This window comes from Siphateles boraxobius, unplaced genomic scaffold (assembly GCF_051911475.1).
Source record: "Siphateles boraxobius isolate OS27281-9 unplaced genomic scaffold, OSU_SipBor_1 29, whole genome shotgun sequence".
Classification (NCBI taxonomy): Eukaryota; Metazoa; Chordata; class Actinopteri; order Cypriniformes; family Leuciscidae; genus Siphateles; species Siphateles boraxobius.
This window is the reverse complement of record NW_027508908.1, coordinates 331,102-345,085: the sequence shown is the minus strand read 5'-3', so window position 1 is coordinate 345,085 and position 13,984 is coordinate 331,102. Positions and strand designations below refer to the sequence as shown.

Sequence of the window (13,984 nt, the reverse complement as noted above, 5' to 3'; positions counted from 1 at the left end):
AGGTTTTAGAGTATAGAACATAATTTGCAGACAATATGAAGAAAACATGATGGCAAAATTAGGAAAAAATAGATTGTTTTAACAATGACAGATCTGATGAGGAGAATATAGTAATGGACATTACAGGGAAATAAACCCAGAAGATGGCAGTAGTGCAACGCCTCTGGATGCAAGCTGCTGTTAATTCCCAAAGAAGAAGAATAACTGACTGATGGAGCGATTTGGAAAATAAACTGGATCGAACATTTCCTGTAGATAAAGATGGATCTGCGTGAAGACAACCAGACCACACCAAATGTGAAGACGAAAACATGTCAGTCATCAACAAGGCAAGAATGGACGAATGAAGGACCGTGTAAGTTTGTTATATATTTATTTATTTTAAACACAAAGCATTTTGGGTCATTTTATTGGGTTATTCTTTATATTTTTACCCATATACTGGGTAGTTATTCTGTAACTCAGCTGCTGGGTAATTTTTATTGTCAATACAAATGATGATCCCCCTCACATACCCAACGCTGAGTCAATGTCAAGCATCGCTGTCATCGCCTATATGGGGAGGCTGCAGACCTGGAGCCAGCAGATATACGCCCCTGACAGTTTTACGCCCCTGGCAGTTTTACGCCCCTGGCAGTTTTACGCCCCTGTTGTTCCTGATGCGTCCAGTAGGGGAATATACTTCAAAATAACATAAATAAATCGACTCTTACACATGAATAACCCGTCCATAGACATTGTTTTGTTTGTTTTTTGTTCATTTAAATATAAACGTTACAGTTTAGATCTGCACGGATTAAAATGTCTTTAGCTATTCAGTTGGGCTTCACTCTCTTCACTGAGCCTACAGAAGACTATGTGTTTTTGTGAATTGAAAATTTAAAAATACACAGTTGGATCAACTATGTTATGACAAGTATATGACCTACTGCAGTTATTGGCCTATTCACCATAGGTTTTTATATGGAAGACTGAGTGAAATATGTTGTTGTGAATTTATAGTTACATTCAGATATTAACCAAATTTAGCCCATTAGACATACAGTACCGTGTAATTATATGGATCCTTGATTAGCTGTAGTACCATTCTCTATTGGTCGTTATGTTTTGTACAGCTAAGAAACAGTATCCTACACAGCATTTTATGAAGACAAACACAATTTATACCTTTTCTAAAATTCCAAGGGCCATTTAAAAGAAAGACACAATACTGTTGTTCACAATTTTTTTTATTGACACCATTTATGAATTATGATGACTCCCCTATGGTTTACCCCTCTTCTTTAACTATTTTTTAAAAGGACATCCATGGTGATTTTATCGTTTGTGTGTGTGTGTGTGTGTGTGTGTGTGTGTGTGTGTGTGTGTGTGTGTGTGTGTGTGTGTGTGTGTGTGTGTGTGTGTGTGTGTGTGTGTGTGTGTGTGTGTGTGTGTGTGTGCAGAATTGATGTCAGGTGTGTGTGGATTGCATCAATTTGCTCCTGATCTTCAAAGTACAGCGGCACAAGCACTTATTGATGGAACAATAGTGAAAAAAGTGTCAACTTAGCCACTTTGATTTCTTTTGGCCACCAAAAGAAATGATGGACTGTGCAGAGAAAATTGAAAATGACATTAAAACCATGTCCATGTATGTCTCTGTAAGTTGTTTATTTTGTTAGTCGTAAAAAAATAATGGGTGTTTATAAGTTTAGAGATAGATTTTAATTTTCTTATAGCTAAAGCAAACACACCTTTATGAGATGCAAGTTAAAAAGAATTTGGTAAAGACAGAGTATGATAAAACCCACATTAAGTGCAGATACCCTACATTTTAGTCCCGACCAGTAAGCTATTTTAAGAAATGATGTTGGAAATAATCAAAATATTTGAGTGAGTGTGCAGTTCAACTCTTTACTTAGAGAGAGATTTACATACATGTATACATGCCTATTATAAATGTGTCTTTTGTGTGTTCACATCATAGACTGTAAAAAAACAAGTTCAGATATTTCCAATATCTACTGTAATGTTGCCCCAGAAACCATGTGGAGTATGTTTTAGTGTAAGGAGTAAACAGGGTCTTACCAGAAGAGGCGATCTCAGACAAGCTAAAGACAGGCAACAAAAGAAAATTAAAAAGAAAATGCATTTTAAAGTGAGTAGAGAAGACTAGGGGCAACTAAACCTACACGTGGTATAGCTAAGTTTAAGCCAGATAGAACATAAACTTCACCGTCAAGAACTTTTTGTCTCTCGAAATAAATTATAGACCCATCCATTGATATAGAAATGAATTGATAGGCTACCTATACCAAGCTAATTGTTTATAAATAATAAATGTTGCATCATTGCTAAACAACAATAACTTTAGCAGATTATTTAACACACAAATGACAGAATCTATAATTTTTTGTCAGATTTTCATTCTAACGATACAAATCTTGATTATACGGTATTATTACTTTGTCTTCTGGGCAAGATTCATTCTTATAAAGACAGAACCATTCAATGATCCTAATTTAAGAATATTCTCCTCTGATATAAAGTCCCTTTTTTCTTCTTTTAAGAAAATGTCAAAACCTTTAAACTCAAAGGTTTCTAAAATAAATAATATCATTGAGTCTGATGTAAAGCACCTTTAATTTTTTATATTGACAAAATGTAAAATTGTATTGATTTGTGTAGCCTCAATCTCTTTTGATGTCCCCCTTGTTATTTTTTTTCTCTTTCTCACTGTTAATGTCTTGTATCCTTTCATTTGCAATACAAAATATATAAATTTATTAATTAAAAAACCAAAGAAGATTATTTACTAACATAACTCAATTCGTGTCGCTGTACAGCCACCCGCTACTGGACGCATCAGGAACAACAGGGGCGTAAACCTGTCAGGGGCGTAAAACTGCCAGGGGCGTATATCTGCCGGCTCCAGGTCTGCAGCCTCCCCTTACTCGTCATCGCTGCCGTGCTGACTATAATAGGAGCGCTATTGATGTAGTGCGCTTGCGTGCTGTGTTCGCGCTATGCATTTGACGGGTTGAAACTTATGTCTGACAGACGAGATGACATAAGGTAAAGCTGTTTTTGATGTAACTTTTCAAACATGAATATATAAGATTGTCATTTAATGAACTGGAACAGCCTGAGACAATTTTTCTTCCCACAGATTCCCATAGGCTTGCTGCTCCGGTCACATCCTAAAACGTTTACCAAAAATGCTTTTTGATTGTAATTATGTATTTGATTGTAAAAGACAGGTTATATAGGTCTTGTTAAAGGTCTTGATATATAGATTTGAAAGCGCATATTTTATTATTTTAAATGAAAAGCCTGCATTGACCTAGCCTGGTCCTACCCGACTCTTGTACATTTCATTTCTACAGAGAGTCTGGCCACTCCCCATTGACAAGCGTTAAAGGGTTAGTTCACCCAAAAATGAAAATTATGTCAGTATTTACTCACCCTCATGTTGTTCCAACCCCGTAAGACCTTCGTTCATCTTCGGAACACGAATTAAGATATTTTTGATGAAATCTGAGAGCTTGATCACTCCTCCAGTCCATACTCCTCCATAGGCTTCTTGAGGGATTGAACTTGCAGGCTCCGAAAAGTTATTACAGACATCGTTAAAATAGTCCAAGTGACTGCAGTGGCTCAATCTTAAGTTTATCAAACGACGAGAATACTTTTTGTGCGCAGAAAAAAAAAAAATAACGACTTTATTTCAACTATTCATGTCCTTCTCTGTGGGCCTCGAGTCAGTTCACTAGTGTAAAAGCGTAGAGCTTCTGTTGTTGTACGTCACGCATCACCCACATGACCAGCGTTGGCCAATAGTGAGCCTACGTGTGACGTGGCTCTACGCCATTACACTAAGTTAACTGACTAGAGGCCAAAAGAGAAGGAAATGTATTGTTGAAATAAAGTCGTTATTTTTGTTTGTTTTTACGCACAAAAATTATTCTCGTCGCTTGATAAACTTAAGATTGAGCCACTGTAGTCACTTGGACTATTTTAACGATGTCTGTAATAACTTTTCGAGGCCGGCAAGTTTCAATCCTTTTGAAGCCTATGGACTAGTATGGAGGAGTGATCCAGCTCTCAGATTTCATCAAAAATATCTTAATTCGTGTTCCGAAGATGAACGAAGGTCTTACGGGGTTGGAACAACATGAGGGTGAGTAAATACTGACAGAATTTTCATTTTTGGGTGAACTATCCCTTTAACTTCATTGAAGGCGGGTACTCAGGGTGTGAACTACGGGGAGCTCGGCTCCCCTTAATAAGACATGGGCTCCCCTGAAAACGTGATTAGTGAAATTTTGGGGGTCTCAAAAAATATTGACAATGTTTTATTTTGACGTGCAATTTCAGTTTTGTGTAATGTGATCATCGTGGAGTATTATGTGTAAAATACCAAAAAATATCATTCATGCATGACGGCGGTTTAAACCTAATTCACTTCAATAAAGATAACTATACATGCTATTCTTGTCATGAGCATCAAGGTGTGATGGCGCTGCGGTGCAAATTCCAATCATGTTTAGTAGGCTACATGTTAACTCAAAGATTCGTAGAAAAAATATAAACGTTGAAGGCCATTGATCTGCGCGCGAAGTCCTTGAAATTTATTCTGTGTTAAGGTAAGGCATGTTATTCCCAATATTGTGTTGTCGCTGGGTTGTTATAGGTCTGCCTGCGTGACTCTCGATGTCTTAGGACTAATTGAACGGAGGAATTATGGTATTCTTCTGTAGCTTGACAAGTAATTTAACCCTTGTTCAAGTGAACTCAAAGACAGCCTTATAGACTATTTGGGGGTGTCTGTTTGCTGTATGACTTATAAATTTGTGTCGATAAAGTATAATAAGGTGAATCCTGTATATAGTGCTTGCATAATGCATACACTTGTAGCTGTTATGTATCTTTGGCAGTCCTTGAAATGAATGGGTTTTATAGCGCAGTGCCGCGCATTCCGCGTCCTGTCTGAAAGGCGCTTCAGTCCTGGGCACGCGCAAGTGCACGAACACCCCCCATTGGCCGGGGAAAACCTGCGAATATTCCACAAACCCAGACGACGTACTGAAGGAAAATGAAAATCGAGCGGAAGTACGTAGTAGGGCGGAGCCAGGCCAAAGCCCTATTTGCAGTGGCGGTCTTAACATAGAGGCATAGGTAGGCGGCTGCTTGGGGCCCCCTAACAGCGGTCGTAGTAGGGGGGCCCCCAACCAACCTAAAAAAAAAAATGAAAAATAGAAAAGAAAAAAATGAAAAAGCCTCTTGTCATCGTGAACTCTTCAAAAGCATAGTAAATGTTATTAATATTCTTAAGAAATACGTTGAAATGTTGAAGTACTAGTTAAAATGTCCAGTTCAAGGTTATCTGTCCCTACACATACATTAATTATTTCAGGTTTCAAGTCTTCTGATTATAACAGCTTTTAAGAAATGGTTTTTGTATTATTGGTTTTAGCTTTTTGGATTATATTGAAAATGCTGACATTTGTTTTTTATAGGATCACAGTGCAAGGTAAAGACTCTCTATATGACTTGGGTGATTTAGGCCATGTGATGATTATGTCAAAATATAACCAACACCACCTGATCAACATTTCTCAATGTTCATCTGACAGTGACATTTACATCAGCCAAACAACATTGAAATATTAATAGTTTAGGGGTCAAGAGCCCAACTAAAGCAAACACTGATCACCAAAATGGTGGCTTAAATTTTTTATTTTCTCCTTTGGTGATTCTGCTTGTTAACATCAGGTGTCTTCAATAATCACATTAGCAGAGGTCAAAATCTTGACATCAAATTGACATCGACACTTTGACGTCAATATGACTTTCATTTTTGACCTATTTCGTGACGTCATTTTGACATAATGTTTGATGTTATATTGAGGTTAAATTGATTTCAAGGTGCCCACTGGGTAGCTTTCAGTCGGTACATTTTTTTTCGTTCTCTTTTAAAGAAGGGATGGGGGGGCCCCATACCTACCTTCGCTTTGGGCCCCCAATTTGCTAAATCCGCCACTGCCTATTTGCACAGGATTAGTAGTACCTGGTGACCTGTAGTCATTTGTAATAATTGCGGAGGTTGTCTGTGATCTTAATACCGCGCGAATCGCCCATTTCAGTAATTTGTAAAGTAAAAATTCCCCCGCAAATGACTACCATATTTCGCTGAACACCGAGGTCATGTGATAATATTAGTCCCGTGCGAATCGGCATCTCTGTGATTTGGCAGGGTCGTTTATAATTTTTTCAAGGTTTTTTGTTTCCTGTGCGCTTTTTTATTCATCTTTCGCGAAGCTACGTGGGAGTGTTTTGTATAGTATTTTTAAGGCTGAGCAATCTGATCGATTCTGCGATATAAAAATATATTTTTTTTCCCCAAGAAAGTATCGATTTTTAAGCAGCGCGAATCGATAGCTACATAAGTCCCATTCAAATCCCCCGAGTTTACCCCGTTCGCTTTAAAGCTCGGAAGTTATCGGTTCTGCTGTCGGTAGGCTAAATACACGTTCTATTTATTATTGCTATAAAGACGTAATCTTGAACATATTTATCTCGCCAGCCAGTTCTATATATAATAATATTAAACCATTTGTCTGTGATGCAATTTTGCTCTACGCAGTCCAGCAGAGAGAGAGAGAGCGATCTATCACGCGGAGCCACAGCGCGCACAACACGACAGCCCTTATGAGTGACAGAACTAAACATTCAAACGTGGTTACACTTTAGATCTGGGATATTATTCTGATTTTATTTTAGATTTCGCCTTTTAGAGATTATAAAAAGAAGATATTTGAGATGAAAACCATTACAGACTAGACGCAGAGCAACTTTCTCCCATTCACAGCGATGCGCTGTCATTTCTTCCTAAAACCCAAACTTACCGTCAGAATCAGCATGATTGATCGGTGATTGTTTTAAAATGCAGTCTCTAATGTAGCTAAATTGCGGACACGTTTAATCATTAAAAGAGCTATTACAAGCACAAAAATCTGCGCAAGAGCTGTTCACAAGGTGACGCGGGCTCCGAAATGGACTGCAGTGCAACGAGACAAGAAAAGTATAGGCCCTACTTAACTTGGCTTCATGTGCGCATCTAAACTATCAAATATACATACATATATAAAAATGACCAGCTCTGAGATTCACTGAAACACAGTCTATTCACTTAAACACAGTTTATGTCTTAAATGGACGTAAATAATTGGGAGAAAATGATGGTGCATCAGTCACCTATTAAATCTGCACTCGTCTTAAAGGGGCAGCAGTCTAATAAACCTGCTGACGATTGAGCCATTAATGTGAATCAAACAACAAAAGGCACTCACAGCTCTTGAATGAATAACTTAAACTTGTCCAGTCAGAGACATATATTGTGTAATTGATGTTTTTAGTTCTCAGTTCAATTAATTCAATCCAAGTAAATGGAACACTCGCAAGATGTCACCAAAATCACTCTGTCCCCTTTAAATCTTTCAGAAAATGATGTAGGTGTATCGAATTATATCGAATCGTATCGTTGGCTGAATATCGTGATATATATCGTATCGTGAGCTGAATATCGTGTATCGTAATCGTATCGTGAGTTTAGTGTATCGCTACAGCCCTGAGTATTTGGGGTGCTGGGTCATATCGCTATACACAGTACAACTATTCAATTTGCAGAAAGAGAAAGCTGAAAACCATCAGAAGAGCAAAAACAAAAAGAATGGTTAGATGGAAATGAATGACATGTATAACAGCATGCGGTAAGGCACATTTTTCTGTTCATGATATATCATACAGCTAGACCTATAATAACGACAAGATATTTCCAAGCAATAGCCTTTTGACATCATATCCGGGATATAAGTCAGTAGGCTTGTTCGACTTCATGCAGCTCTGCGCAGGCCGATCGGCGGCTGACTTGAAGCAGTGCATGCCGGTTAGAAATTTTGTCCGACTTGATGCAGCGCCCACGCCACATGACTGTGACGTATGCCATTAAAGTAGCGCGAGATCGAATCGAGAGCAGTCGCAGGACGCAGCCAGCGCAGATTCTCAAGAGCAGTTGCATGAGCTCAGATGACGACACAACTGTTCCACGATTGGCCGGATTCACCGCATGACAACGATCACGTGTTTCGTGTTTATTCTCACACCTTTAGTTCCACTAAAGCTCACAAATCATTTTTTTATAACTATTTTCATGTAGTCACGATGCTATATTGTGTCATGTTTATCAAAATAAAACTGATTAAAAAACATTGATTCCACTTCATTGATAGTAGTAACTTTATTCTTGTTCAAACAGACACTGTATAAAGCAGTACATAAAGTATTGAATGGAAATGTCTCTGAAACATCTGTGTATTTTGCAAATATTGCATTTAATTCACTTCAGCTTTGGTAAAGTATGCAAACACCACGTGAGCGGTCACACTACGCGAAACAGAAAGTGTCCGACTTCACGTCTCTGTTTGCAGCTCCTCCCCACCTGCACGCGGCAACTCTCGCCGATCGTTACATCCAGCCGCAGCCGATGTCGAACACACCTAGTAATTCGAGTAAAATCACAGGCTTCGCTTATCCCGTGCGAATGCGCCACACGAAAGTCAGATGTGGGGGGGGTAATTTCTAATAGGCCTCACAAAATGGCGACCGACACCGGAAGTAGGGTAGCGATACTTCCGCTCGCGCCGCCGCCCGCAACGATCGCCATTCATTCTCAAAATGGACTGTGAACAGCTTGTTTTCTTTTACTGTCTATGGTTTTTCTCTCTATAGATAATTAAGTGATTAATTAAGTTATGATTGGCCATTAGTGGTGACACCTAATGTTAATAAGAATCATTGAAGGAAAGATAAACAGCAAGAACAGAAAAAAGAGAAACACAAGAACTACTGACTTCGAGTCATTACACATTATTGCAGTTATAGATGGAAATGTTTATGGAATTTTTCGTTTTAAGTCACCATTATGGTGGTCAGTGTTTGCTTCATGCAGCTCTTTACCCTTTTACTTTGTATTGTAAGATTTTCTCTGTCTATTCAAACATTGTGATTATTAAGCACATTTGTTACTGCAAGGGAAAACCTGCTCACAATATGTTATGTGATGACATTATCATCATGTTTGACCTGATTCATGTTCAGTGTCTAAATATTCGACTGTATGCCTGATGTCTAATTTTAGCATTGGTGATTGTAGCCCTGAGATTCTACAGTTTGAGATCCAACAGCAATATGAACATTTTTGAAAATACATTGAGCATAGCAGTTATTGTGTTTGGACACACAGACATCAAGAATCAGCTTATGAATCTCAACAATGGTGACAATAAACAAACTAGTGACAAACAGATCAACTCTGAACATCACAAAACAAGCTACTAAACTCCTAACAAAACAATAGCAAAATAAAAGCAAACAGGAAAAAACAATGAAAATTAAAGGACAATTCAGCTGCATAATTTATTCATGCTGTAATGCATGATGTGAGCCATGGATGCGTTTTGATTGGTGGCTCCCATCATGCACTGCAACATAAAGCATTTGTGTGATTATCACCATTGTTGAGATTCATATGTAGATTCTTGATGTCTGTGTGTGATTTAAAACCTTCAGATTATTAAAACACTGCTGGAATTAGCTACTGTAATGAATTATGAATAAAACATTTGTATAATACGTTTAGAATGTTGGTTCAATGTATCAGGCCATTACAGGATTGGATTTGATCTAAATATTACCATCATGACCTGGGCTTCACTTCCCAAAAGCATCTTGAACCTAACTTGATCGTAGAACAATTGCAACGAATGGTCTGTACAATCTACTTAGGTTTATGATGCTTTTGGAAAAAGCAGCCCAGGTCATAGTTTCTCTTGCCACAACAAATGTGCTTTATGAACACAGAGTTGGAGTGGCCAGGAAAAAACTAACATTAAAAAGTAAAGGGTCAAGAGCCCAACTTAATTATCTCATTAACTTCAACACTGGTTCAGTGTTCATTTTTAACACCCTGTAGTTGGACCTATATGTACACCAGGAGTGTTCATTTTAACACAGGGGATTTTGCTGTGTGAATTGAGCACTTGAAAACAAAGTCCACTATAGAGGGCACATGCGTCAAACACATCTTTCCACGCACACGGCCAAAGCAGTATACTTTGAAAGGCACACGCTATTGACTGCTCGAGATTGAGCGGAACAAAATTAAGTATACACGGGCCTTTAGTGTGCGCAAACATCTGAAGCGCACGCCCAGAAAGTAAAAATGTCTCGGCGAGTATCTTAGTAAACACAGTCCGTTATGCTTGAGTTAATGTAAACATTCTCAACTGTTTAAGTATATTACATTTTAACACATGTGTGTGTACAGTTTCAGTATATTGGATCCGTGCATTAGGAGCTGCGTAACAACACATAAGAATGAACCTCATTGGTTCTTGTAGAAGCTGAAATTATGTATTATTTATATTTATGGAGCTAGTAATATTTATATTTAATATACGTTTAATAATAATGCAACAAAATAATAATTACTTTTTATAGTTTTACTGAATTGGTCAAAAACAGTGGAAATGTGATCTATGAAAACTCTGGCTGAGAGATATTTTTTTAAAGTTTGTTCACATTAAGCTTAACACAGGTTTGAGTTTGTTCTCGTTAAGAGTAAACCCAAATATGAACACCCAAATCACTCAAACCCAAAGTTTTTTTATATCGTAATATATATCACAGGAAAAGCTAAATTTTCGAAATAATTTTTTTTAAAGTAATAGCAAAGTGCATGTAAAAGATAATACCCTTGTATAAGCCATGTACAAGATTTAATAGCAAGACCTTGAGAATTAAAGGTTTAACCTTTAGTATGTCAAAGATAAAACAGTGACTTCTTGTGCAAATATAATTTTATTGTCCTTGAATTGATTTTTGACTTTTGATTTTGTGTATGATTATTTTAGGTCTGAAAGAACTGAAAGAAGATTATTTCCATTGCCATCAATGTGGGATATGTTTCACCAAGCAAGCGAGCCTCGAAAAGCACATGAGAATTCATACTGGAGAGAAGCCGTTCACCTGCTCCCAGTGTGGAAAGAGTTTTACAGTGAAACAAAGCCTTGAGGTTCACATGAGAATTCACACCGGAGAGAAGCCTTTCAACTGCCCTCAGTGTGGAAAGGGTTTCACAGCGAAAACTACCCTTAATTTTCATATGAGAATTCACACGGGAGAGAAACCTTTTACTTGCTCTCAGTGTGGAAAGAGTTTCGCAGAGAAAAAAAAACTTTATATTCACATGAGAATTCACAATGGAGAGAAGCCCTTCACCTGCTCTGAGTGTGACAAAAGTTTCAACATGAAACAAAACCTTGATATTCACATGAGAAATCACACTGGAGAGAAGCCTTTCATCTGCTCTGAGTGTGGAAGGAGTTTCACAGTAAAACAAAACCTTGATAGCCACATTAAAATTCACACGGGAGAGAAGCCTTTCACCTGCCCTCAGTGTGGAAAGAGTTTCACAGAGAAACAAAACCTTAAATGTCACATGAGAATTCATACTGGAGAGAAGCCTTTCACCTGTTCTCAGTGTGGAAAGAGTTACACAATGAAGCAAAGCCTTGAGATTCACATGAGAAGTCACACCGGAGAGAAGCCGTTCACATGCTCTCAGTGCAGAAAGAGTTTCACAGTGAAACAAAACCTTGACAGTCACATGAGGATTCACACCGGAGAGAAGCCCTTCAACTGCTCTCAGTGTGGAAAGAGTTTCACAGAGAAGAAAAAACTTCATATTCACGTGAGGATTCACACTGGAGAGAAGCCTTTCACATGCTCTCAGTGTGGAAAGAGTTTCACACAACAAAACCACCTTAAATGTCACATGATACTTCACACTGAAGAGAAGCCTTTTACCTGCTATGAGTGTGGAAAGAGTTTCAACATGAAACAAAAGCTTGAGAGACACATGTGGATTCACACTGGAGTCAAGCCTTTTACCTGCTCTGAGTGTGAAAAGAGTTTCACAGTGAAACAAAACCTTGAGAGACACATGAGGATTCACAAGGGAAATAATCCTTTCACCTGCTCTGAGTGTGGAAAGAGTTTTACAAAAGAAGTCAACCTTGAATGTCACATCAGAATTCACAATGGAGAGAATGGAAATGCTGTGAGTGCGGAAAGAGTTTCAACATGAAACAAAAGTTTGATGTTCACATGAGAATTCACACAAGAGCAAAGTCTTTTAACGAGTCTCCTCTTTGTGCAGCGGCAGTCTTAGCATACCAGAAAACCCACCAAATATTGTAGACGTCTGATGTAGTCAATCTATTTATGTGATTAGGAGGCCATGTTTGATAAAAGATCAATGGGAAAAATTAGTCAGGTGAAAACTCCTTCATGAGGAAGCCTTTGCAACATCATCACACACTATTATAATAACAGATAGGGATGCACCAATACCACTTTTTTCCCTAAACGAGAATTTTTAAAACACTGATTTTCAGGTTTTTAAGGTAGATCTCAACAGCAGTTTTCAGGTACAGAAATGGAATAATGAAATGTTAAATAACACTTCATTGTCTTTACTGTATAAATTAAATATAGTTTAATCTTTAATAAAGTTACAAAAGTTATTCAGTCAAAAGCAGTGAGTGATTTTCTCTGTCCTTTGCTGTTAGATTAACATTAAGGATACAGAGAGCAGCAAGTAGGCCTATATTAGGCTGATGTCACTTTAAGAGCTGCATGTATCCAATATACTGTTACAATCACTTTTTCTTTTCCAACTATTTACTGTTTACAAACTCTGTACATGCGCTGCATCGTTTTTTGGTATCGGAGCATTTTAACTCATCACTGTTCTTTGTATGATCGGGTTGGTTGGTCTGCATTGTCCACCCGTAGACTTAATCATTGGCACATTCTTATTTACAAAGCTATTCTTGGTCTGCTTCCGCCATACCTTCAAACCTACATCAAAAAGAAAGGCACAGGAAGATATTGTCCTCGTTCTGAGGAATTATTAGTTTTATCTGTCCCTCAAGTCCCGACTGAACTGGGAAAAGGGGCCCCCTGCGCTTGAATCAGCTGCAAAATGTCCTGAGTCTACAAGAGCCGGTTTCACTGGTTGCTTTTAAATTAATTTTAAATGACATGGTGGCTACACAAACTGGCCGTAGATGTTATGACTGATTACTCGGACGATCCTTGTTGTTGTTTATCACTTGTGATAAATATATATGAAATTTTGATATTTTATGACCTTGTAACTCACTATTTATTACCAGCATAAATTGTTATATGTTTTATGTTCATGTTATATGTTTTTATGTCTGCAACCTTGTTAATTGTGCTGCTGCCTGTCTTGGCCAGGACGCTCTTGGAAAGATTTTTAATCTCAAGGAGTTTTTATTTCTGGTTAAATAAAGGTAAAATAAAATAAAAATAAAATGATAAGTTCGAGTGCAGTATCGGACCCGATAGGCTACCAATACTGGTATCGGTGCATCCCTAATAACAAATATAGCCGCAATAGTCAGGGTCAAATCACCAATGGCTCATGTGAATGATTAACAGTCTTATTGAAATGTATCTTATAATGTGGTTTATATAGCATAGTCCATATTGAATCTTCACTGAAAGTGTGTTCATAATATGTGTGGACTCGTATTTAACATTTAAATTTGGATGAATCGTACGTCATAGGATGTCACAGGACTTTGCTGTTTTGAGTGTGCATTACACAAGGGAAACATCAAGTTGATCCTATTCAACAAAAGGTGAGCTTGGACCTTTGTCCTCGCAATAGCCATCAAATGACTGTATGTAATAAGATCTGATGTCCTGCTCCCATTTCCTCACACAAAACAATCTAAAATAGATGCCTCTTCAGTGGGTGCGCCTTGATGAAATGAACTATATCTATATCTTTGTTAGCAGTGCTTCTGGATGTAAAAAGCAGCGAGTGGCTTTCACATGTGGGCTTTGCACT

At 37.9% G+C, this 13,984-nt stretch overlaps 1 protein-coding gene across 1 annotated transcript in view; it reads left to right on the top strand.

Moving 5' to 3' along the window:
• Window positions 1-190: 190 nt before the first annotated feature.
• LOC143753475 (uncharacterized) overlaps window positions 191-13,984 on the top strand; it is a 50,674-nt gene continuing 36,880 nt past the window's right edge. The window contains exons 1-2 of the mRNA XM_077245824.1: window positions 191-355; window positions 10,953-11,875. Coding sequence (XP_077101939.1) covers window positions 262-355; window positions 10,953-11,875 — 1,017 coding nt within the window. The 5' untranslated portion in view covers window positions 191-261. The remainder of the gene's footprint in view (window positions 356-10,952; window positions 11,876-13,984) is intronic.